Below are 23,787 nucleotides of genomic sequence, written 5' to 3'. Positions count from 1 at the left end.
AATAATCAATTTCCGATCATCTGCATTGAAGACATACTGGCAACCATTCAGCTCTAGATCTAAATCTGACATTCAACATTGGCAAAAAAAATCATCTTCTAAAATTATGATTCATTCTTCATGAGAGCCTCAAGATCAAATGTTACAGAGGAAGCAATCACCTCTATTCATAAGAGGACAGTTGTTATGAGATGTCCCCCAACAGGCATGGCCATTGTAGGATCCCACAATCTAAAATGGAAATCTAAATTGTCAATCACAAAGAACCATAAGTGAGAAGAAAGAGCATAATTCTGTTCAGGACTTGGCTATACATCACAAACTCCCAACTTCACATGGCTTCAGTAGGCAAAAGGTGAAAGTAAAGGTACAGTTTCCCCTCACACATATGTGCTAGTCGTTCCCGACTCTACGGGGTGGTGCTCATCTCCGTTTCAAAGCTAAAGAGCCAGCACTGTCCAAAGACGTCTCCGTGGTCATGTGGCTGGCAGGACTAAATGCCAAAGGCACAAAGAACGCTGTTGCCTTCCCACCAAAGGTGGTCCCTATTTTTCTACTTGCATTTTTTACATGCTTTTGAACTGCTAGGTTGGCAGAAGCTGGGACAAGTAACAGGAGCTCACCCAGTTACACAGCACTAGGGATTCGAACCACTGAACTGCTGACCTTTTGATCGACAAGCTCAGTGTCTTAGCCACTGAGCCACTGTGTCTCTTTTTCTTAAGTAGGTAGCTGGGCTTTCATACACAGCTTTTCATACACTCAATATGACATACCTTGATAAAAATTTTCCAGCAAACTGGGATGAATCTTTCTTATTCTGACAGTAATTCATTTTCGCTTCCATCTTTGCATGGACTCTTTTCTTGGAGCTTCACAGTCTTTAGGGCAAGAGTTATTGGCTGTTGGCATCTCTGTCCTAACCATCGGTCCTTAGCTTAGCACCCACCACTAGGCCTAGTAATGAGTTTATTTAAAATATTGGAACTCCGCCTTTCTATCCAAATATCTTAAGCAAGATTAATAAACAGAAACAGAAGGAAACCTCACCATTACATGATATTACAGAAGAGCCCAGAAGGATGAACTGATGATGATAAAAACAAAGAAGATGGGAGATAATATGGAAAGTGAAGACAGATAAGGATCTCTCAAGCAATAGCAATAGCACTTAGACTTATATACCGCTTCATAGTGCTTTTACAGCCCTCTCTAAGCAGTTTTACAGAGTCAGCCTCTGGCCCCCAATAACCTGGGTCCTCATTTTACCCACCTCGGAAGGATGGAAGGCTGAGTCAACCTTGAGCCTGGTGAGATTCGATCTGCCAAATTGCAGGCAGCTGGCAGTCAGCAGAAGCAGCCTGCAGTACTGCACTCTAACCACTGCGCCACCACAGCTCTTCAAGACTTCATAATTGTTGTATTTTATCTACCTTCCCTATCTGTTCACTTCCATCGGCTTCTGGACAGATGGGGAATAAGGGAAAAGATCCATTTTCTGGGATGCAGAGAGGCAGGGACCCATTTACAAATGTTGTGCTCTGTCAGGCATCTGTGCACGGCTGCCAGCAGATGTTATTGTAATTATGATTAAAATGCTACAGAAATTATACTAATCCAGTAAGTCATGTTAGTAAATTTATTTGCTCTGAACGGTAAAACTGAATGAATAGCGTCAAGCAAAGCCTTTTCATACCAGACGAGAGAAGCAAACCTATAATTAAGATACAATTTAAGCCGCCCGGAGTCATTTTGTGATGAGATGGGCTGCAAATAAATTTAATAAATAAATTAAAATAGATAGATAAAATAAAATAGGACAGCTCAATGCAGGAAGATGTATGATGGATAACCCTCTGGCCTGGGTTGACAGAACCACATAAAACATACATCTGGCACTCATGTTTACCTTGCAGGAGAAGAACCTGTGGTGGAGTTAAAAGAGGGATCAGCCTAGAGTCCCTATGTAGCCACAAGTGAACTAAATCCAACCTCCCTTGAACTCCATTGACCCTTATCTAACTCCAAGCAGCTGCTAAATATTAGTTGAAAATATTTCTGTGCATAGGCACAGAAGCAATAATTGCCTGAGAAGCAATAAATTAGTTGAATTGTAACATTGACATGGGGATCTGATCTTCTGCGCCATCTGAAGATTGAAGCTAAAAATGTTTTCTCCACACAGGCTCTGAAAAGATGCTAGAGATATTTTCCCTGAATCCAGCTACTTAGTACCGTTTGGTGCTCTGCCAAGCTCAGTCAACACTGCCAGGTGTGGGAATGAACTTGTAGAGATTTTCGAACAAAAAAATAAGAAAGAAGGTTTAGCCATCTCCCCTTGAGCGTGCTTCCCAGAAAATTCTACTCCTAGGAAAATAACTGGGGAAAAAAACCCCCATGAGTTGTTTTTAGGTTTAGCTGTCACTCAAAGGAAACACATAGGTGGGAATTAAGGATTGACTAATTTTTCCTTTCCCGGAAGACCTCCAACCACCACCAAAACCTCTAGGGCCTACCCAGCTGGATGGAGGGAAATCCATCTATTGGGCATTTAACGTCATTTACAGAAATGTCCATGTTGAATGGTAGACATCACCCAAAAGCTGATTTCTGCTCTCTGAGTCTATGAATGAGTTTAAACAGTGAACAAAGACACCATATCAGTTTTCTTTTATTTCTTTTTTCTTTTGGTATCTGGGGTTCTTTGTGATCCCAGTCTATCTAATTAATCCAGGACTTTACAGCAAAAGTTTTCAGGTATCAGATTTTAGTCTCGTCTATCATCTGCTGTCAGAGCTTTTTAAATAGAAAATGCTCAAGACTAAATCCCAAAGAAATGTTCAACCTGCCAACATTTTACATTATAATTAACTGTCATCTTGCCAGATTTCCGAGATGGATTTAATCTTGCATAATTTTTAATAACCTTTTTAGCCCCTCTGATAAAGTGAACCAAAGGTTTGCATACTTGAAACGTAGATGTTAGTCCTGAGCAGACTTCTCCAACTATTTCCAGATTCGAAGACTCTGAAATTTTCAGAGAGTCAAAGATGCCACAAAAATTAAACTCTTTCTTTGGTTAAAAAAGAGAGAGAGAGAGAGAGAAGCCACCAGTAACCTCCTCCATTAAAATTTCCAGAGATAGGTAACAGAAAGCAGGTCTGACCAATGTTAATTGAACAAGAATAATAACTAGTTATTATTAGTTTGTTAGTTAGTTCCAAAAATCCAACAGTGTAGCTATTTTCTTGAAGCTACCAATGTAGATTGCACAAATTTTATATTCTTTTAAATACAAATATTTGGGGATGTTCTATTACTATATAGCAAGAAAGCAACAATTCTAATGGTGAAGTCTATTCTTCTCAGTTTTTAAATTTTATTAACTTTAAAAAAACAACAACATAGCACTATTTTTTCAAGAGTCCCATAAAAGTTCACCCTTAAAATCACCAGCAACATTTACCTACAACAATATATTATTAAGAATCCCAAAAGGAACCAACACATGGCCCACAACGCAAGGATATTGGGCAATGGCATCTCTTACCCACCAATGTACAGGCTGTGTTTGTTTTGTGGTGAACTGAAGAGTGTCACCACAAAGAATGAGAGATATCACTTTGAGGTCATCTCTAAAGGACCATTGGATTTTGCAATTTCCTTATCTCTACCCATTTCTATATGTAGCACTACTTTTATTATTGCAACACCCAAATGGTTTGTGATAAAGATAATGCAACCTATTGACTAGTCTTGATAGGCCCAATATGGGCCATTCAGGAAACAGAGGGGCATATTTCCCTGCTACACCCTAACAGTGAAGGGATGAGGCTAAAAAGGACAATTCCATTGAGTTCCTCTTCAAGGGAAAGGCAGGATATCCACTGAGCATCAGGCAGTAAGCAACAAGCAGTCAATCAACAGAATAATTTTACCCTAATGAAAATTCAACATACAAGGTGACTTTTATATAACTGACTCCCATCCCACCTTTTGGGTAATTAACTCAACAAAAAAAATCTTCACACTACCAACAATTCCATTGTAATGCCTCTTGCGCTAACATACATAGAATATAGAGTTGGAAGAACCATGGAGTCTTCTAGTCCAAGCCCCTGTTTAATCAGGAGACCCTAAACCATTTCAGACAAATGGTTGTCCAGTCTCTTTTTAAAAGCCTCCAGTGATGGAGCACCCCCACAGCTTCTGAAGGCAAGCTGGTCCACTGGTTTATTGTTCTCATTGCAATCCAGTGGATAGAATGATGCACTTGAATCTTCCCAGGATTTCATCGGTAAACTGATTAAATCTTTCCTCAAGTTCAGCTCAGCTCCTGAATATTACATGGGCTTGTTCAGTGGTGGGTTGCCCCCGGTTTGGTCTGGTTCTATAGAACCGGTAGTAAAACCGTCAGGAGGCTCCGCCCACCCACCACGACATCATCGGTGATCTGCGCATGCACAGAAGCGTGCACGCTCCCGTTGCGAACTGGTAGTAAAGGTAAGTAGAACCCACCCCTGGAGTTGTTCCTATAGTTGTCAGGCATGCCTCTGTTCAAAACCAAAGAAAGAAACCCTCCAACTCCATGTTTGTAGAGAAGAGGTACTTTTACTGAGTTTGAAATGATAGCAACGAAAGAAAAGCAAGATCTGAAGCGAAAGGCGCGAAACTTATATATTGAAAGTATCCTCAAATCTCTTCTCCCCCCCAAGGAACCAGGCTGAATGTCCAATCCCCAACCCATATGGTGTCATGTGGGGCGCATCTTCAGGTGATTTCGTCCATCTGGTATTCCAGGACAGTTGACCTTGACTGGGTATAAACAACTTCATTCAGCTGCGCAATAGATCATGGGAGCAAATCCTCCCTTTTCGTTCACACAGGACATCTCTCTCCAGCTCACTTCCCCACCCAAATGCCAATCTTCCCCCCTCCCCATTACTATGGCAGCAGATAGCAAGCCAGCATCATAGAGGCTGACAATAGTTTTCCTTGGAGGTTGGCCAGTAGCTTCTCCAGGAACTATTTTGCATCTCCCTATCTCGTCCTGGTGGCCTCCCCTCTAAGTCTGATCCAGCTTAACTTTTTAGGATGAGCTACAGTGTGCCACCTCACAGGCTAAAACTAAAGTTAAAGATTTTAAAAATCTCCCAAGTTCAAATAGATGCCTCAAGGGCAGCATTGGAACCCAAGTGCCCAGGATGTTTCATTTCCTTAATTTCCTCCCTTCAAGTTCCATTAGATAAAAATTAAAAAGAGGGATATTTTTTTTAAAAAAAGGAGTTGCTGAAAGAATGACTCTGGATAAACCTGAGCTGAGGAAAACCTGGAAGAAAACATTTCCTAGACCAATTTTCGAATACAGCTCATCTGTCTGGAACCCACACTGCATATCGGACATTAATACAGAAATATTTCAGAAGAAGAGTCCTCCACTCCTCTGCTCGCAACAGAATACCTTATGCCACCAGACTTGAAATTCTGGGTTTAGAAAATTTAGAACTACGCCGCCTTCGGTCTGACCTAAGCATAGCTCATAAAATCATCTGCTACCTGTCAATGACTACTTCAGCTTCAACCACAACAATACACGAGCACACAATAGATACAAATTTAAAGTGAACGGCTCCAGACTCGATTGCAGAAAATATGACTTCAGTAACAGAGTTGTTAATGCCTGGAATGCACTACCAGACTCTGTGGTTTCTTCCCCAAACACCCAAAACTTTAACCTAAGACTGTCTACTGTTGACCTCACCCCAATCCTAAGAGGTCTGTAAGGGGCGTGCATAAGAGCACCAGCGTGCCTACCGTCCCTGTCCTAATGTTCCCTTTAATTGCATTCATTTTATGTATTCAAGTCATGCTTATACTTATATATATTATCTAATATGTACTCAACAAAATAAAATAAAAAATAAAAAATATCAGGCAGCCCAAACTGCAATTTTTAGATTAATACTTCTGGGCCCTTCTTATTCCTAACCGAAGATCATTAGCATTCCAATATCTTGGTGCATATTTAATTTAATTTTGACGTAAAGGAAGAAAAATTGGGGAGATTGTGGCAACTGAGAGTTCAAGGGCAGAGGAGAACCAGGCTACACAAAAGAGTTCACTGAGGTGGAAAAAAACCAAGGCTTCTCTGGGAAAATTAAGGGATGAACAGACAGAGATTTGCCAGCTATTCAAAGCCCACCAGCTTAAATCTAGCATTTCAAGTAGAACAGTCAACATGATTCAAGAAGTCTGATTAAGCACAAGATATTACAAGCTCCCTTTGGGTAAGACTTGACGGGGAGTTTTTTTGTTTTGTTTTGTTTTTTTGGCAGTGGCATGGAAGTCATTTGCTATTGATGCCTTCAAGGCTGAGGCACTCTGCTTAAAAAAAAAATCCAATTCCAATACCAGCTTCCTAATACAAACACACACACACAAACATACAGAATATATCTTCTACACTAAAGTCATATAAAAGAGGAGCTGGGGAAAATAATGGGATAGAAACCAGTGGTGGGATTTAAATTTTTTCAGTACCGGTTCTGTGGGCGTGGCTTGGTGGGCGTAGTAGGGGAAGGATACTGCAAAATCTCCATTCCCACCCCACTCCAGGGGAAGAGTACTGCAAAATCCCCATTTCCTCCCGATCAGCTGGGACTTGGGAGGCAGAGAATAGATGGTGGCGGGACCAGTCAGAGGTGGTATTTACTGGTTCTCCGAACTACTCAAAATTTTTGCTACCGGTTCTCCAGAACTGGTCAGAACCTGCTGAATACCACCTCTGATAGAAACCTTGAAAACTACAACCCCGAAATAGCGTGGATTCTTGGTCCTCGCACTTATGACCATGGCAGTATCCCTCTGGTCAACCTTCCGTGCCAGCTTCCGATGAGCAAAGTCAATGGAGAAATCTGGAATTGTTTAGTGACTGCAGCAAAAAAAGGGTCATAAAATTGGGTGTGACTCATTTAACAACCGCATCGCTTGTACATGATGGAACCTCTGGTCCCAGTTATTGTTGTAAGTTGAGGATTACCTGTACACTTCACACATCACTTTCTTTTTCAGAATTACAGCTGTTTTATTGTTATTGGCATCTTAATGGGAAACATAAATGTTTTAAATAAACAATCAGTAAATTTTCAAAACGGGCTTGGCTAATTAATCTTCTCCCATGTCTTCCTCTCGGAAAGAGAGACAAGCATAGAAAAATGGAGCCACCCTTGGCAGATGTGAATACCTACATGGAGGAAACAACAAGCTAAATAAACCATCCAAGAGGTACTGATTTTCAAGACAAATGGCTCTTTTAGCGCCAAAATTGGAGCATGACACCTTTTGCCTGTATAATACTTGTTGTCTTCTACTCAAGCTGTTTTCCTTCAGAAGAGTTTGGCTGCAACTGCCATCTAGAAAAACAGAGGGAAAAATTTCCACAGCTATTCTTTTTGTGAGTCTCAAAATCAGGCTCTACTGTCAAAAGTATATATTGCAGACAAAACAAAGGCCTACTTCAATGCTCTTATTCAATGAAAGGCATTGGGAGAACTGTCTATCAGCCTAAGTCTTGTTATTTAGACTCAACCATGAGCAACCTCAAAGGATCCATACCCCACCATTCATTTATATGTGTGTGTATGTTCCAGCATAACTCTGGAATGCCTCGAGCAATTTCAACCAAACTTGGTACACAGATGACTTACTCCCTGGAAACAAATACTGTGGGGGTAAGACACCCCTAACACCCCTCAGGGTGTGTGTTCTATTAAGATACAGCCTGTTGTGCCTTAAAATGGCTTCTGCTGGACTGCCTTAAAATGGCTTCTACTGTACAGCACAGCGGAGTTGTCATGGTAATGGCTTCACAGTACTCCACAAGGGGGCTCCCTCTGGTAAGGGGGAAAATCCAACATTAGAAATTATGTTTGGTCTAGATAGTTTCAACAAGGCTTTGATTATTCTTGAGGGCAAATGTATGGCCATGATCAATAAAACATTACTGCAACTCGGCCTGCCTGCACCACTACGAGACCGACACGCTGTACTTCACACAGATTACATACGAGAAAAGAACTACAAGGTCGAACAGCTTAGTGCATATATCTTGGACAAGAAGCCACTCCTAAATCAAGATCAGAAAAAAGCATACCAAATGATCATGGATCAGCTAGCAAAACAACAAGGTGGCATCCTTTTACTTGTGGGGGCACAGGGAAAACATTTTTAACTAATTTAATTCTCGGCGAAATCAGGGTTCAGGATGAAGTTGCTCTTCCTGTCTAATATAGGATTGGGATAAATAAATACCCGGGCAAGTTATCAGCTAGTCCCCTATAACCAAAGCCAGAAGCAGTATAAGTTCTTACAGTAATTGCGGGACTCAAGTATATAGTCACATTGTCAGACCTTGGACTTTGTAAAAAAAGAAATAAAACCCAGGGACACTGGCAGCTCTGCTTATATAATTATGATGATCACTTTCATAAGAGCACATGGCTAAGAATGGGCCCTAGTCAATTTTCTCTCGTCAGTCAATTTTCCCAGATTCTTATGAAGAATGATAAGATGGGGCTGTAGAGCTATAATGAAATTAAAATGGAGGTGGTGTATTTGGTACTTTTGAAATGTTACATTGCTTCACAGCAAGTATATCATGTGTTGTCAGAGTCAATGTGGAAATCAGCACTGAAACCGATCCAAAGATACACTTTGCAGGCAAAGAGAAATCTCTTTCTTCTTAGTCCAGAGCACAAGACAAAATACATAAATCACGCCCTCTAAATATGGGAGATCTGCGCAGATCCTTTCTATAATCTCATGACAAACATACACATCCAGTGAAGGACAAAGGTAGGACAAGTTATCACTTGGAAGACATCATGGTGGTTTGGGACGAACGAGCATGATTAGTGGTTTGGTCCATTCTAATGGCCTAAATTCCAGTAGTATCTTAAGATGCATATTTACAAGAACCTTTTCATTGGTTCCTGCTTGTTAACCAACCTACATCAACTACAGAACGTATTTTGTTCGTTTATCACTAGATCCAACACAGGTTGTAAAAAGGGACCAATAGTGGAGACCACATATTTCAGAGTGTTGACTTTGTGATCTTCACCAATCTTGGCTGTTTTCCTACTGATGTCTCCTTACCAGAGGAGAGAGAGAGAGGAGGTGCTCTGGTAAGTAAACCTTCTCCCTGAAGATGTTACTGAAACTGATCATTAAATGTCTACACAAAAACAATCAAGTTCAGAGAACACCGAGAACCCAGGAAAAGGATCCATACTGGTGTCTTTCTTAGGTTGCTTCTCTATAAAAAATGCCTTCTCCAAAAATCAGGGAATTGTTCCCCTTACCAGCTAAAACGTTCGTCTTCAGATACACAATTTCATAACTTGGGTTATTTTAGATAATATGGAATCTAGACTTTTAGAAAATTCAGAAAGTAGCTCAAGGTCTGTGTATAAAAATTGTATTTCCCGAAAGGAAGATATCCTGAATTTAAGACAACAGCCTTTAAAAGAAAAAAGTGTATTAGACAGGAGAACAAAACTCACTTGCTTCCATCAATGTATTTTCTGCAAATCAAAAATGACCTTCACATTTTCAAGGTAAATTATTTGTGGAGTGGGGTGGAATTACTTTCTTTGCAGCCTGAACTCAAGGAGATATACAGTCAGATAAAACACATTTGTACATGCAGGGAGAAAGGTGGGGGGGAGAGACTCTCTGAGCCTCAGGAAATATTTCTCTATGGCCCCAAATTTGGTGAGACAAGGGACTCCTGTTAGATCAGGAGAAATAGAAAGTTCCCATATGTAAGCTTTTACATGACTTTAAGCACTTAGAGCATTGAATTCCTATAGAAGCTTAAATGGGTTCAGTATAATAATGGGACAGAGTGGATTGACTGAAGATCCTTTGGAGAAAATACAGCAGGCAATTTCATGTAATTATTTAAATCAAAGGCTCCCTGGGGGTGAGGAGTCTAACCTGGTTGGCTCAGATATTTCAAACAAATGTCCATGTCCACTACAATAAGCTCAAAATATGATTTTTCCAGCCCTGGAGAGAGAGGTCCCTCTGCTTTCCTGCAAAGTTGGGCACTGTAAGGAATAAGATTCAATATGCTCATGCCTTGTCAACTTGTCCATACCTATCTACCCCATGGCTTGAATGAAAGATCAATCAAAGCCTTCCTTTTCCTCTTTCTTTCTTTTTCTTTTTTCTTTTTTTTTTTCTTTTCTTTTCTTTTTTTTTTTTTGTAGGTAGGTGACATGATTAGAAGTTAGGTAGAATAGAAAGAAAATGTTTTTTTTTAACAAAGGATGACATGACTAAAAGTTAGAATAAGAGATAGAAATAAGAGAAAAGGGGAATATTAGTGTATACACTTTTATATAATAAAATAAAAGAAAACATGGAATAATTGAATAATGAAAGGTAGCAACTTTATATAAATATGTAGCACTATTAGAAATATATAAGTTGGATTGAAAGTAATAATTATAAGGCTATTAGTCTTATTTGTATTAGAATACAATAAACTAAGAGTAGTAATAAGAGAAAACATGGAATAATTGAATAATGAAAGATTGAAACTCTATATAAATATGTATTACTATTAGAAATATATAAGTTGGATTGAAAGTAATAACTATGATTAATGCTATTAATCTTATTTGTATTAGAATATATGACACCGAGGCGCCACACTGTTCATGCATTGATATGTTTGTAAATATATATATATATATAAAGAAAAAGATCAATCAAAGCTAGTTGTTGATATGAGAAATGCCTATGTAAGGCATTTAACCCACAACATACAGCTTCCCCAACATTTGAGAAGGATGCATTGGCACTTATTTCTGTACTATAATTGACAGGCAAAATATGCATAGGTCTCTAATCTGCAAGATAAACATTGAGTAATTTTTCCAGTTGAAGAATCTCTGCTACCAAGAATTTCAATCATCCTTCGTATTGAAGGATCCTTCAACCTTCAGCTAATCTGACACTAACAAACATTGAATGGTGGGTTCATTGGCTGCAGTTTCCACACATTAAAAAAACAGCTATTCTTTCTAGCAACTGATATCTTTAAATATTATCTCCATAACTTCATGGGAATAGGAAATATCCTGCTAAGTATTAGCCCATAAGCCTCCCACACACCAAAAAATAAGAGAATCACATGCTAGGTATCTTTATTAGGAACAAGCAGGCTTTAGAGAAAATCTATGACCAAATGTGAATATTACAACATATGGTTGAAAGCTGTACAATAAATGGAATTTATAACATTTAAATCTCTCTTTGATTCAATCTCCAAAGATATGTTATGGAAGGCTTTCATCATATATAAAAATCTGTTCCTACATTTGAATTCATCAGAACAGTACATAAATTGTACCGCAATTCAGAAAGATGTTCCACAGAGCTGTCTATTAGCCTTCTTACTTTTTCACTCTTATATTTACTTCTAGATCATCTAAGGCAGCTGGGAAAAGTTTATCAATATTAATTTAAGCCGATGATGCTGTATTTTTATCAGAAACACCAATTGGTCTCAGGAGAGCACAGAACAACTTGGTCAGTACCATACTGATGATAATCATCCTCAGATTACCAGAAGACAAAGTCTAGCAGTGTTAGTGAAAATACCAAGGATCAGTAACGGTATTACATAGGGGCAATACCACAGAACAGGTTAAATGTTTTAAATATCTGGAGATTGCATTCTGTGCATGGAGTGAATCCAAGCTGAACGTTCAGTGCAGGATTGAGCAAATATCTGAAGCTTCTTCCACTTTGAAAGAAACAAGTTACCCTCAACCAATTGGAGAAGTCGTCTTTGGCACAACTTTTATGTGAAGCTCCATTAGGTTTACACCAAATTATTTTCCTGTAGCAATAGAGCAACCCACATGCCTGAAGGCAACACTCCAGATCCTCATGTCCCACTCCAAATTTGTCTTCTAGTTGGAGGCTGATTTATCCAAGGTGGCTTACTCAAGATGTGGGGGGGGGGGTGAGTCTTAATCATTGCTTAAGAACCAACTTCTGTGTAAATAGGTCTGAGTCCGCTACTAATCCTTGGTAACTTTCATTCAGCATTAAAGATGAGTTTGTTGAATCAACTGCAGAATCTGGAGCTCTGTCCAGAATGTTTGCAGCCTATGGACTATAATAATGATAGGATCCTTCCTAAGCATTTCTGAATATTGAACAGCAAAATGAGGTAAGTCTTTCACAGTTTTAAATGAGAAGGAATCTGCATTTGCAGCCAGCTATATCTCTGAAGATCATCTCATAGCCCTTTCTTACCCTCACTTTAATGCCCTCCCTTGTCTTCTTCAGGAAGGCAGATTTACCAGGACACCTTAAGGGGAGTTTGTAGGTCTTTGTAGCTCAACAGTAGCCAAAACAATGGAGCAAATTCTATTGCACTGTGAATTTTGTGGGCGTTGAGGAAATACACTTATTGTGTCCTTCTAATAAACTTGCCAGGTAACCCAGATTAATCCTTCTCACCTATTTACTTGCACAAAGACAACTAATTGCCTGCCCATGAAGTAGCAAAATTTGTTCAGCACAATCAGTTTGTGGCACAGGAGTTTGAGGTAAAACCCTACAATTTAAAAATCCTCTCTAATCCTCTCAACAGTATATCATGGAAACACCAGAAGCAGCTTTGATGACAACACTGTAGTCATTTACCTTGAAGTCAACTTGAAGTTTAATTCTGAGCAGACACCTAGACAATTTAACATACTTTCCCAAAAAAGGACTATTAAGTCACTCAATTCAGACACATCAAAGCAAGGCCAGGACAAAATGAAAGCGCTGCAGATGTCTTCACCATGGTGGCCCTTTAACAAGTCTGAGTTGGAGCTCAGAAGTCACCAGGAGGTAAAAACAATCATTCCCCCCACTGAATATCAGCTTTAATGGCACCATCCTGGTTAGCAAAACAACCAAGAGATCGACAGTTCTCAAGGAAGACGGGAAAGCTTTCCGCTGTTCCTGGCAGGTGCTTGGAAAATATTAGACAAATAAAACAGATTAAAAGTATGAGTGATATATGCAACCTTATGTTCCTTCCAGAGAGAAAAGTCTGGATGCAGCGTAATATGCCCCAATGAATAAGCATGAAACCAACAGACAAACATCAAAATCTCCAGGGAAAAGGAAATGATTAAGTGTCTACCAATGCAAACTTATTTGGGGGTAAAGCCCAGTAAAGGCAGAGAAGTTTGCATTGTGAGCTAGCCAGGGGTCCCCAAAGTTGACAGCTTTAAGACTTGTGGACTTCAACTCTGGCTGGAGAATTCAGGGAGTTGAAGTCCACAAGTCTTAAAAGCTGCCAAGTTTGAAGATCTCTGAGCTAGACAGATGCTGGAATGATTAAACTCCTTAAAAACACATCTGTGAAGATTTCATCTTGCAGGGCAATACACTAAAACCAGCTGAAAATTAAAAGAAGGCATTTGAGCCTTCTATAACCTGAGCGATGTGCTTTTTTTATACTCAACTAGTCCTTGACCCGTGATAAAACTCAATTGCTTTTCAGTTTTGCCAAAAGACTCCTTGGCATTCCTCAGGAATCCATCAGTGCCTTGCCAAACAAAAACGATGGACAAATATTTCTGGAAGAAACCTTCACCAACAACGATCTGCAAAGGAGTCATAACTGACTTTCTATTCCATGTTAAGCATGAGCTAATCATGATTACGGTAGCCCTCTGGCAAATGTGCCTCCAAACAATTCAATGCATTTTTTTAATCAATATCCAAGCTCTCCCTGTTTTGCTTTGTTTTTAATATTGATTTACAAAATGAAGCTGATGGGGGAATTAATTCTTCCCCTGCCTTTGGCTTCTTACACCAATTCTTCATTCCCCTGCAGGGAATGAAAAATCAATATAAAAGGAAGCTGGAATAGCTTCTACTAAAGCAAGTTCTGCTTCTACTAAAGTTTACTTGGAGGATTGATTCCAACCAGTCGTAAGATTTAGGTAAGCTACTCCGTGGTTACAACAAAAACAAACCCTGGCTCCCAAGGTGTAAACATCTCGGATCTATTCATAAATGATCATGGTTCTGAGTTCAGAGCAAGCAGGAAGGCTAATGACAAATGAATCAGCAAGATGAGATTCCAAAGAGCTGGCATGTCAGAACGCATCCCAGAATTTCAAGAGTTCAGTAGGAGAAAATCCATACTAATTAACAAAAGCTTCATTCATTCTCTTCTCAGTATGGTTTAAACATGCAGACGCAGGTTTTGTCTGTGGATACATTTAAAACGCTCCCTTGATACTAAAAGGGCTTTGCGACAGAAGCATTTGTAGGCAAGTCCATTTCTTCAAATGCATAAAGCAGAGAGAGTGAACGTGATGAATTCTCTGTGTGTTTGCTCTGGACTTCTGGGAGGTGAGAAAGATCATTTTGCAGAGAAAGAGAGAGAGAGAATGAGAATTGGAGTTCCAAATACAAGCAATGTCAGCTGAAGTGAATTGACAGTTGAGGGCCTGCAAAAGAGAGATCTGGAGAACAGCCATCCTGAACACTGGGCAACCCTCAACCTTTCCTTTAGCCGTGCTGGCTGGGTCTTCTGGAACCAACAGTCCCAGGGTGGTAAGGCCTTACAGCTGGAACACTTTCTACTGGTTAAGGCCCTACAGCTGGGACACTTTCCAGAACTTCTCCAAAGACATACTATTAGCCACCCAGGATTACCGTGTGGCAAGATCTAAATTTTACAAATAAATAAAAGATAAATAAAGAAACCAGGAACCACCAAATACAAATAGCCTTATGCTGATTATCAGAATCAACAATACTAAGCAACAGCAGGGATCTATTGAGGTCTTTCTGGCTTTTACCTAGACCTGAATAGATCAAGTCCACCACCTCTTGTAAATTATTACCCTTCTCTGTTTTCCAAACAGGTTCTCTCTCAACCTAGAGTTAGAAGCCATAGCATTAGCATCAAGAACTTATGGGAAGAGCTACGTACAGACATCTACCATGTAATGAGATATCCATTGAGTTTCAGATCACAAATGTTTCCATTATTATGGTCATGTGGTGTGGTCTGATGTTGCTTAGAAGGGCACCAGGACTGGGAAGCTAAAGAGCCCCTCAGAGGTTTATTACAGGAGCTGAAGTCAAGGACTCCTTTATAAGCTCAGTAGACTCATGACTACTGCTTCTCTTTCTTTTGAGAGTTCTTCATTCATTAAGGGAGGAGATGGATGGAAAGAATGAGAGAACTATAGTTTGGTTTGTGATGGATCATGCTGTCAACCCTCTGTACAATAGCAGAAAAGAAACCAGAAGGAAAATGGAATTGGGAGAGACAGTTGCCTCCCACCCATGGAAAAAAGAAACCAGGATAAAGCAACTCTTTGTCCTCTCAACTAAGCACTGGGTTCAAACTTTGATCACCTTTGGGTCTGCAGAAGATCCTTTCATAGTCCTATCACACATCCTTCTTTTTACCCAACCTGCTGTGGAAGAGGAGGAAATAGCCCCATAAAAACAGAACCAACAAATATATGCCCAAGAAATTTATTTTCTTCTTTTAAAAAAGTAGCATTTGTCCAACCTGCCATCTGTCCTCCAGCTTCAAAGCTTCCATTCAAGGAGAGAATCTGCATTTAGGGGTCCACTACCCATGAGTGGACAGTTTGAAACAACACTTATGTGGGTCCTTGGAAAATTTTTGCAAAGCCTAATGAAGTATCCCAGAACAGATTAAGGAGGTGGTCTCGGATCTTTTTGTAGGCTTTGCACAGTCTGCCTCCTGCTCTAGCTAATAGCTTCTCCCTCTGATGTAGAAAGAAAACAACATAATTAAATGTATATAATTATATGCCAAAGAGAACACTGAAGCTCCCATGCGTTTGATGCATGTTCTGCTTATTTTAAATCCCGGGGAAGACAGAATGGAAGAGGGGCTATGGGAAGGCTGCAAAAAGGGGAAAAAAGAGAAGATGCTTCAGGAAATATTCATTTAACTACCCAAACACTAAATATAGGAAGGAATTCTGATACAAGCTACGGAGCCTTCCTAGCTGAATGAGCCTCTCTGCAATCCAAGATTTGGTCAATAATCAATCCTGCTATGCTCACCTTCCTTAATCCAAGAGAATGTTTCCTCCCCTGGCTTTTAACCATCATGCCCCATGGAAAAATTTTAAAAAATCCAAAAATATTTTGTAACACCAAGTTATTATCAAGGTGGTCAAGTGCAGGAAGAGTCTTCCAAGAATGGTTCAAAGAGCCTTGACCTAGAAAGCGCTTATTGGCTTGGTACCTGGATTACTAAAGATTCACCTGCATTAGGTGAGCCTAGCCCATCCAGTAGTTCAGCTCAGATAAAGTTGTTGAGATCCAAAGGGAAGGAACAACAGCAGCAGCACACCTTCCTATGTTCTCACAATCTCCTTCAAAAGTTCAAACGGTGGGTGCGTTCTCTGACAATGACCCAGAAGCCCCCAGCCCCACCCCCAAAAGGTCAACCGGCCGTTTTCTCAGATTTAAATTGAAAAGAATGTAAATAATGCACCTTTATCAAATAAGGATTCCCCATTTCAACTGACTCAACTTGGTCACTCACTAGAAGGTGTCAGAGGGTTAGGCTTTGGTACCTCTCCCCTGCCCCCTAGTGATCACTTCAATTTTTGCAGCTCAGAACTTGTATTCCTATGAATATAGCCTAAGCATGTGAGAACCAATCTAGAAATACTCTACCTTCATTAAAAAAAACAAAATAACAAATCTTTGCTAAATTGGGTTAAACCAGGAACAATCCATTTCAAACATACATGAATTTTGACATGGGAGCCTGCCTCCACCTCACCTCATATATTTTTCCCAATGCATCATACCTTGATGAATCATTCTTAGGAGAAAATAATAACATTGCCAAGACATATAAGTAGGCTTCTTTTTCTACAGTAATTACTTCAGAAATTCACTGCAGCTGGAAGAATGCAGGTGATAATCAATCTTGACTTATTCATCAAACTTTGCAGTAATGAAGAAGCCTTCCGTTTGTAAAAGCGAGCCAATTAATTTAGGATTGTTTTCTATTGTAAAAAATCTAATTTGAAACCATTTATCTAGGCAGTATCTATGCAGCTACTTGTCAGCTCCTGTAAATCTGAGAACCGTTTGCAACCAATCATTTGTGTGGGGTATTTAATCCATTTTAAATCGGCATGGAATTATGGAGCGCATTTGATTAAGTAATAACAGGGACGGCAATGATAATAAATTGGCACTTTCTTTAACACTTCTTTTCCTCCTTCTTACATCTCCTAAGGTTGCCAACTGATCAGGGCTGCTTGTCCTATCATTTATGGTCAGGTAGAGGGCAATTATATCTCCCATGGATTATCTTTATTAACTTCTGCAGCTCCGTAGAGAGAGATTGCTGTTCTGTAAACACCTTCTGTAGAAAAATGTCCAGATCGTTCTTAGACATCACCTCCCAAATCAAGGCCAAGAAAAATGGGTTTGCAGCCTGTTTCTTCCTTGCCATCTGCAAATACAGGCATATACCTCTCTTCCATCCTCTGTGCCTTTTTTTTATCCAACCACCAGAACACTCTCTTCCAGGTGCCTATTTCCCAGAACAAAGCACCCTGTTCATCTAACCCCATCAGAAGCACATCCGGGGTGGAGAGAAAAGTCTGCCCTGACAACAGTCTTCCTTTGTATGCTCCCTTGGGCTCTCTCTCTCTCTCTCTCTCTCTCTCTCTGCCTGGCCAATAGAAAGACAGATTGACAGACCCACAAAGCAAAGACAGTGATCGGAGGACATACAAAGCTGTAGAGATGGTGGCTTCCCACCCTGTACACATCCTTTTCAAAGAATATATCCATTGGCCATTGAAAATATGACACTGTGTTGCGGAAGACACATCAGATGAGGGAAGGCATAAGGGGGGTCAAATGCCACAGACCACAACACAGACCCATTCCTCACTTTGTTGGACCCATGTCCAAAACAGGAACCAATACAACAATCACAAACTCTTCTAGAGTCAACCAACTAGAGCAGGGGTCTCCAACCTTGGCAACTTTAAGACTTGTGGGCTTCAACTCCCAGAGTTCCTCAGCTGAGGGAGTTGAAGCCCACAAGTCTTAAAGTTGCCAAGGTTGGAGACCCCTGAAGTAGAGGCAATCATTGTTCGCTTTCTCTCTTGCAGACCAAGCCCCTCTATCTCTTCTATTGGGATGCCAACCATACAGTTCCCACCTGCTAGTTCACCCTCAACTTTAATTGCAAGGAAGCCCCTCATGGGGAAATGGGAGTGCCCTTGAAGGACCAGAAAACAAGCCCACCACAGCAGGTGGCAAACCACCTTCTCAAGAGTCCAAACAAATTGGCATCACAGTTTTCCTGGCAAGCTCTCCAAAAACAGGTGCCTCTCCTTCATTCCTTCCTTCGCCTCCCTCCTTCGGTCGGCGACCCCAACACCTGCGGGCTGCGCTCGAGCCTCCCTACACTCTTACTACTGATCTCTTACTACAGATTTCAAGAGCTGCGGCGCAGCGGGACATGACATCGCTGCGAGGCCGGGTGCTCCTCTCTCCCTTTCCCCGGGTGGCAAACCCACCAGGCCACTGGCCACCTCCAGCAGGTCAGCTATTCGGGCCACGCAGAGGATGCGCAAGAGCCCAGCGCCGCCCCCCCCCCCCCCCAGCCTCAGCTTCTCTGTGATCTCCGCTCTCCTTTCTTGGGCAAACAGCGCCCACCTTCGGCCGAAAAGGCACTTTCCAGGCGCAAAACCCTCGGCCGACAATTCCACCGGCCGCGCAAGGCGGGCAACACGCGCGGGCTGGGTTGCGGCAGGAACGCCCTTTGCGAAGAGAGCCCCTGGAACGCGAAGTGGCAGCGGCGGGACCCCTTGCACGGAAGCGGCGGGCGGACGGTGCTCTTGCGCAGCGGCGCTTACCTTCCTGCACGGCGTGAAAGGGGTTGTTGGCTTCTATCAGCTTGATGGTGTAAGTGATCTTCTCGCTCTGCAGGATGTCATCGTTGAGGCTGAGGTCGGCCACCGCCTGCTTAAAGATCTCGTCGTCCTTGGCCGCGTTGCCTTCGAAGATCGCACCTGTTTGGGGCGGGGGGGAGGTGAAGGGAGGGAAAGAGTAACGTCCTGGTCACTGTTAGCAACTTGTGGTGGGGATCAGGGGAGCCAAGTCACCCCCCTCCTCTCCCCTCCCTCGGATTTCCTTCCCTTCTCGGAAGTAGACACAGCTTCCATCTACTTTTCCTGACCTAAGTGACCGGTCCCCGCCTTATACCCCCAAGAAAGGAGCCTGGATAGCTCAGCAGACTAAGCACTGTAATTTAACACCAGCTGTCTGCAATTAAAGTAAGATCGAATCTCACCAGGCTCAAGGCTGACTCAGCCTTCCATCCTTTCTAAGGTAGGTAAAATGAGGACCCAGTTTGTGGGGGCAATAAGCTGACTTTGTATAAAAAATATAGAAAAGTATGAAGGCTATTGCTAAACGCACTGTAAGCCGCCCTGAGTCTCCGGAGAAGGGCGGCATATAAATCAAATAATAAATAAATAAATAAATAAATAAATAAATAAATAAATAAATAAATAAATAAATAAATAAATAAATAAATAAATAAATAAATAAATAAATAAATAAAAAAAAATGGCACTTGGTCTTCCGCTAGTTGTCCTGCATTGGGAGCCCCTCGTCAGGCTAAGGTTGTGGCTTTCTACAGTTACGACGACTTCATAGGAACTTTTCAGGCCTGGTTGAGACTAGGGGGGTGGGGCGTGTGAACCCTGGTCCTGGGTCACTGGTCACATACCAGGTCATAATGGCCTAGCATCTCCAACCAAGCTTGAGATAAGCCTCGTTGGCAGCATTTAATTCCTGCCCAACCCCCCTCGCGCCAACTCAACCCTTGGGGTAGTTTGCCAATGCAGACCTTGAGTTGATTCAGCAACCAGTTTTAAAAAATACTGGGTGGCTTTGCCCAGCTTTTTGTGAGGATATAGACTAAAGTCGATTGACTTCTTAAACCATGGTTAACAGAACCACGGGGACCAGATCAGGGCTGCAAAACCCGAACGGCCCACAGGGTGGCAGCAAAGAGCTGCTGCAGCTCCCAGCGTGGCTGCCACCTAGCATTTATCCTGGATTTTACAGCTTTGGGCCAGGTTTCCAGGAGTTGGGGGTTCCCCCCCCCCGTACTCGTGGAAGCCTGGGTTGGCATCTAGCCTTGGGTCCCTCCTGAGGATGGGGCAGAGCAGAGATGGTCCCTTTGGTTGGGCAGAAGAGCGGGGAGATTATTCCCCGCAGGGCCCTCCTGGTGCTTTGGATCCCATCTCCCACAATTCCCAGAAAGAAATTTCCCCAGGTGGGAGAAATCAAAGCTCGGGAATGAAGCTGGCGTTGAATTAAAGCGGTTCGAACGGGAGACCAGAGGCTTTTCGTGGGAAGGGAAGGGAAGGGAAGGGGTGGGTTGTGGGTTGCAGAGAGCGCTTTTCTCAAAGTTTCCTGCTCGGGGAGAGGAAGAGGAGGAGGAGGAGAAGGGCGCGCGCCTGAAATTCAGAGCGATGCCCCTCCGCATCTCCGCCACGGCCAACCGCAGCTGCAGTCTGAACGCAGCTCTTGGGGTGTCTGCTTCAGCCTTTTTCAGGGAGGGATGGGAGAGATGCGATGCTGCCTCGGGGATCTTTCAGGTCTCGCCCCTCTGAGATCCCGGGTTTTGAGGAACCACCGTTTCCCCCCCCCCCTCCAGTTTTATTTCTGGACTGGCCACCCTCACCCTGAAACGGTGGCCGAGATTCTTCCCTCCTCGCTCTCCCTTCCAGCTTCTTCGGCCTCCGAGAGAAGGCAAAAGGCGTGGCGGGGGAAACCTCCCCGGGTGGGACCCCATCCTTCCTCTGAGCGGGACCCTGCAAAACTCCACCTCGCGGGGACCATTAGGTGGCAGCCAAACCTTACAAGGCCCCCCCCCCCCGCGCCTCTCTGCTGCCCCGCACTGGACCGCCGGATGGCTGCAGCCCAAGTTAAAAGCCGAAGACAAACGCTTCTCGTTGCTTCTCCTCCTCAACCACCCCACCCCCCAGTTCTCCGGGCCCTCAAGGTTGGCCTCCAGCCCTACGCCAGGAGCCATTGCCCTGGAAGTTTCGCTGTCATCCACCCTCGGAGTGGCGGAGGGAGGGGAATCCTCCCTAATCTGGCTTGATCCCATCCGTTTCGGTTTTAATTTGAAATTGGTTTTAATTGGGTTGTTTTAAATTGTGGGCCGAAATTATTTAATTTACCTTTTAAACTGTTTTTTAAATTTTGTATGCTCTGTTTTATCTCGGCTGTTCACCGCCCTGAGTCCTGCTGGAGAAGGGCGGTATACAAATCAAATCAAATCAAATCAAATCAATAAATAAATAATCGCAAAGTGCTCCAAGGCTTCTGTTCTGTCCTTCTGAAGCAAGCAAGGAGCGTGCCTGCGCTTCTCCGTGCGCGGAGCCAGCAAGGGGAGAGAGTCGAGAGCTGGGAGTTTCTCTACGGCTAACACCCCACGCTTCCCACTTTCTGCTGATGCGGAGAGAAGCTTCCTGCGCGCCCCGCGGATGTCCGATGCTCGGGCACTCCGTTCCTTGGGGGAGAGCGCATCACTCTTTGGGGTTTATTTTAAATTTCAACAGTTCGCGTTTTACTCCCTTGGTCTTGACGCCTCCCGATTCTCTCCAACGCCTCTTTTAAGGGACTAGGCTCCTACCCCGCCTTTCAAGGCATCTGCCTTCTTCACAACAACCCTGTGAAGTAGGTGGGCTGAGGGAGAACGACCATCCAGCGCGCTTTCATGGTCATGGATGAGTTTGACGCCGCAATCCTCATCCGGCTCCAGCATCCTGTTTATTTTCTGATGGATGCAGGATATGAAAACACAATTTTCCTGAGGGACACGGGGGAGTCGGCACAACCACCCTGTGAGGTAGGCTGCGCTGAGAGGGCCGATTGGCCCAACGTCATCCCGGGCGCTCCTCTGACCGAGCCGAGCGCCCACCTGCCTCCCCCTCTCCCTCGGCCAGTCCCCGGGCGCCGGAAGTGGCGTTGGGGATCCCCCCCCCCACGGCAGAGTCGAGCTCCCCCAGCCAACACACGAACCTCCCCCTCCCACCTTAGCCCAGGCGAAGTGGGGGGGAGGGAGATTCAACTCCAAAGTTGAAGGAAGGCGGTGCGGCGGCGTCCTCCACCCCGGAAAGTCGAGAAGCCAAAGCCAGAGGAGCAGCCACGCGCAAACAGGTTTTAAGGCGCCCGCGGGCTTTGCGGGAAGGGAAGGGAAGAGAGGCGGCTGCGGCCGGCAGATCCGAGCGAGAGTCGTCTCCGGAGGGATAGAGACCCTCCCGCGCGCCCGGCATAGCTTTCAACCCTCCCCTAACTTTGCCACAAGGTCCATTGAGGGAGCTGTGATTTGCGGGTGGGGAGGGCAATCTCTCATTCTCTCTCTCTCTCTCTCTCTCTCTCTCTCTTTCTTTTTTTTTTAAACCCCCCCTCCATTCAGCGCGGCTATCTTCGCCGCTTTGCACCCTAACCAGATCCGATTAAACACCCCACCATCCGCGTCAACCTTTCTTATTAATTGATCCTTCGCTAGCCTGCCTCTCCGCGCACTCACGCCCGCACGCCAGCGACGGCTCTTGGGCTTTTCTTTCTTTCTTTCCTTCCTTTTTTTTTTCTTTCCTTTTTTCTTTTTCTCTTACCGATATGGATGATCGAGTCGGCTCGCACGGAAAGACACTGAAAGATCCAAGGGAAAAGCCAGACCATCAGTACTTCCATTTCCAAGCTCTGTCGAAGCACATCAGCCCGGATTTGGTCTGGGAAAAGCCAGAGAGATGGAAGGGAGGGAGACGGAGAGGGAGGGGGAGAGAGAGGGAGGGAGGGGGAGAGCGCGAGAAAGAAACGCAAGGTTGGGGTGTTTCCCCCCCTCCAAAAAAATAAAAATTCAAAAGGATTGTCAACCTCTCCCCTAGCCCTAAGTAATCTCCAAGCGCAGGAGCAGAGAAAAAAAAAGTGAGGAAGGAAGAAAATGGGGAGGAAAAAAGGAATCGGCGAAGAAGCGGCTGTAAACAAGGAGAGTAAGATCTGCTTTTTCGTTAAGTGGGAGGGGGGGGCGAATCAGGCTTGAGAAGACATGAGCCAATGATTAAATCCCGGATTGGTTAGGAGACGACGTTGCCCGGCGGTAAAGCCCTCGACTTCTTCAGCGGCAGCGGTAGAAGCAGCTCTGGAGCACTCGTGTGTCTCCGAGTGTGAGTGTGTGCGTGTGTCAGAGCGCGCGGCCGAGCGTATGTGCCGGTGCGCGCGCGCGTCTCCGGGCCCCGGCAAACTGCGGAGGCACCCCCATCCTCCTCCTCTGCCCCCTCCCTCCCGCGGACCACGTGATTGCAGAGCCTCACTACTCAATATAGTCTGGGCGCAAAAGCGACGGAGAGGAGAGGAGAGGAAGGAACAGCTCCCGTAGAGATCGGGTGGGTGGGAGGCTGGGGGTGGGCTGGAGAGGAGGAAGCAGCAGGAGCAGCCAGGAGAGGAGAGGAGAAGGCAGCTGGGCTGGGCTGGGCTGGGCACTGAGAGCCTATCTCCCGGTTGGGGAGGCCAGGCAGGTGGCTGGATGCCAGCGCAGGAGCCCCCTGGCAATCCCACCCTCCACTCCCACGCTTTACGCCCCTCTCTGCCCCTTCCACCACCACCCCACCCCCGAGGGGAAGAGGAGATGAGGAAGAA

The 23,787-nt window shown here is 43.7% G+C and overlaps 1 protein-coding gene across 2 annotated transcripts in view; it reads right to left on the bottom strand.

Moving 5' to 3' along the window:
- The window catches only part of GRID1 (glutamate ionotropic receptor delta type subunit 1), an 802,371-nt gene extending 779,529 nt beyond the window's left edge, over positions 1-22,842 (bottom strand). For both annotated transcript variants that reach the window (XM_070945420.1, XM_070945421.1), the window contains exons 1-2: positions 22,764-22,842; positions 18,981-19,136 (exon numbers count right to left, since the gene is read on the bottom strand). In XM_070945420.1, the coding sequence (XP_070801521.1) occupies positions 18,981-19,136; positions 22,764-22,842 (235 nt within the window). The remainder of the gene's footprint in view (positions 1-18,980; positions 19,137-22,763) is intronic.
- Between the last annotated feature and the right edge of the window lie 945 nt (positions 22,843-23,787).

Source organism: Pituophis catenifer, unplaced genomic scaffold, assembly GCF_029215685.1.
Source record: "Pituophis catenifer annectens isolate HBS135680 unplaced genomic scaffold, rPitCat1.0.hap2 SCAF_6, whole genome shotgun sequence".
Lineage (NCBI taxonomy): Eukaryota > Metazoa > Chordata > Lepidosauria > Squamata > Colubridae > Pituophis > Pituophis catenifer.
The sequence above is the reverse complement of the archived record's forward strand: the minus strand, read 5'-3'. Positions and strand labels throughout refer to the sequence as shown.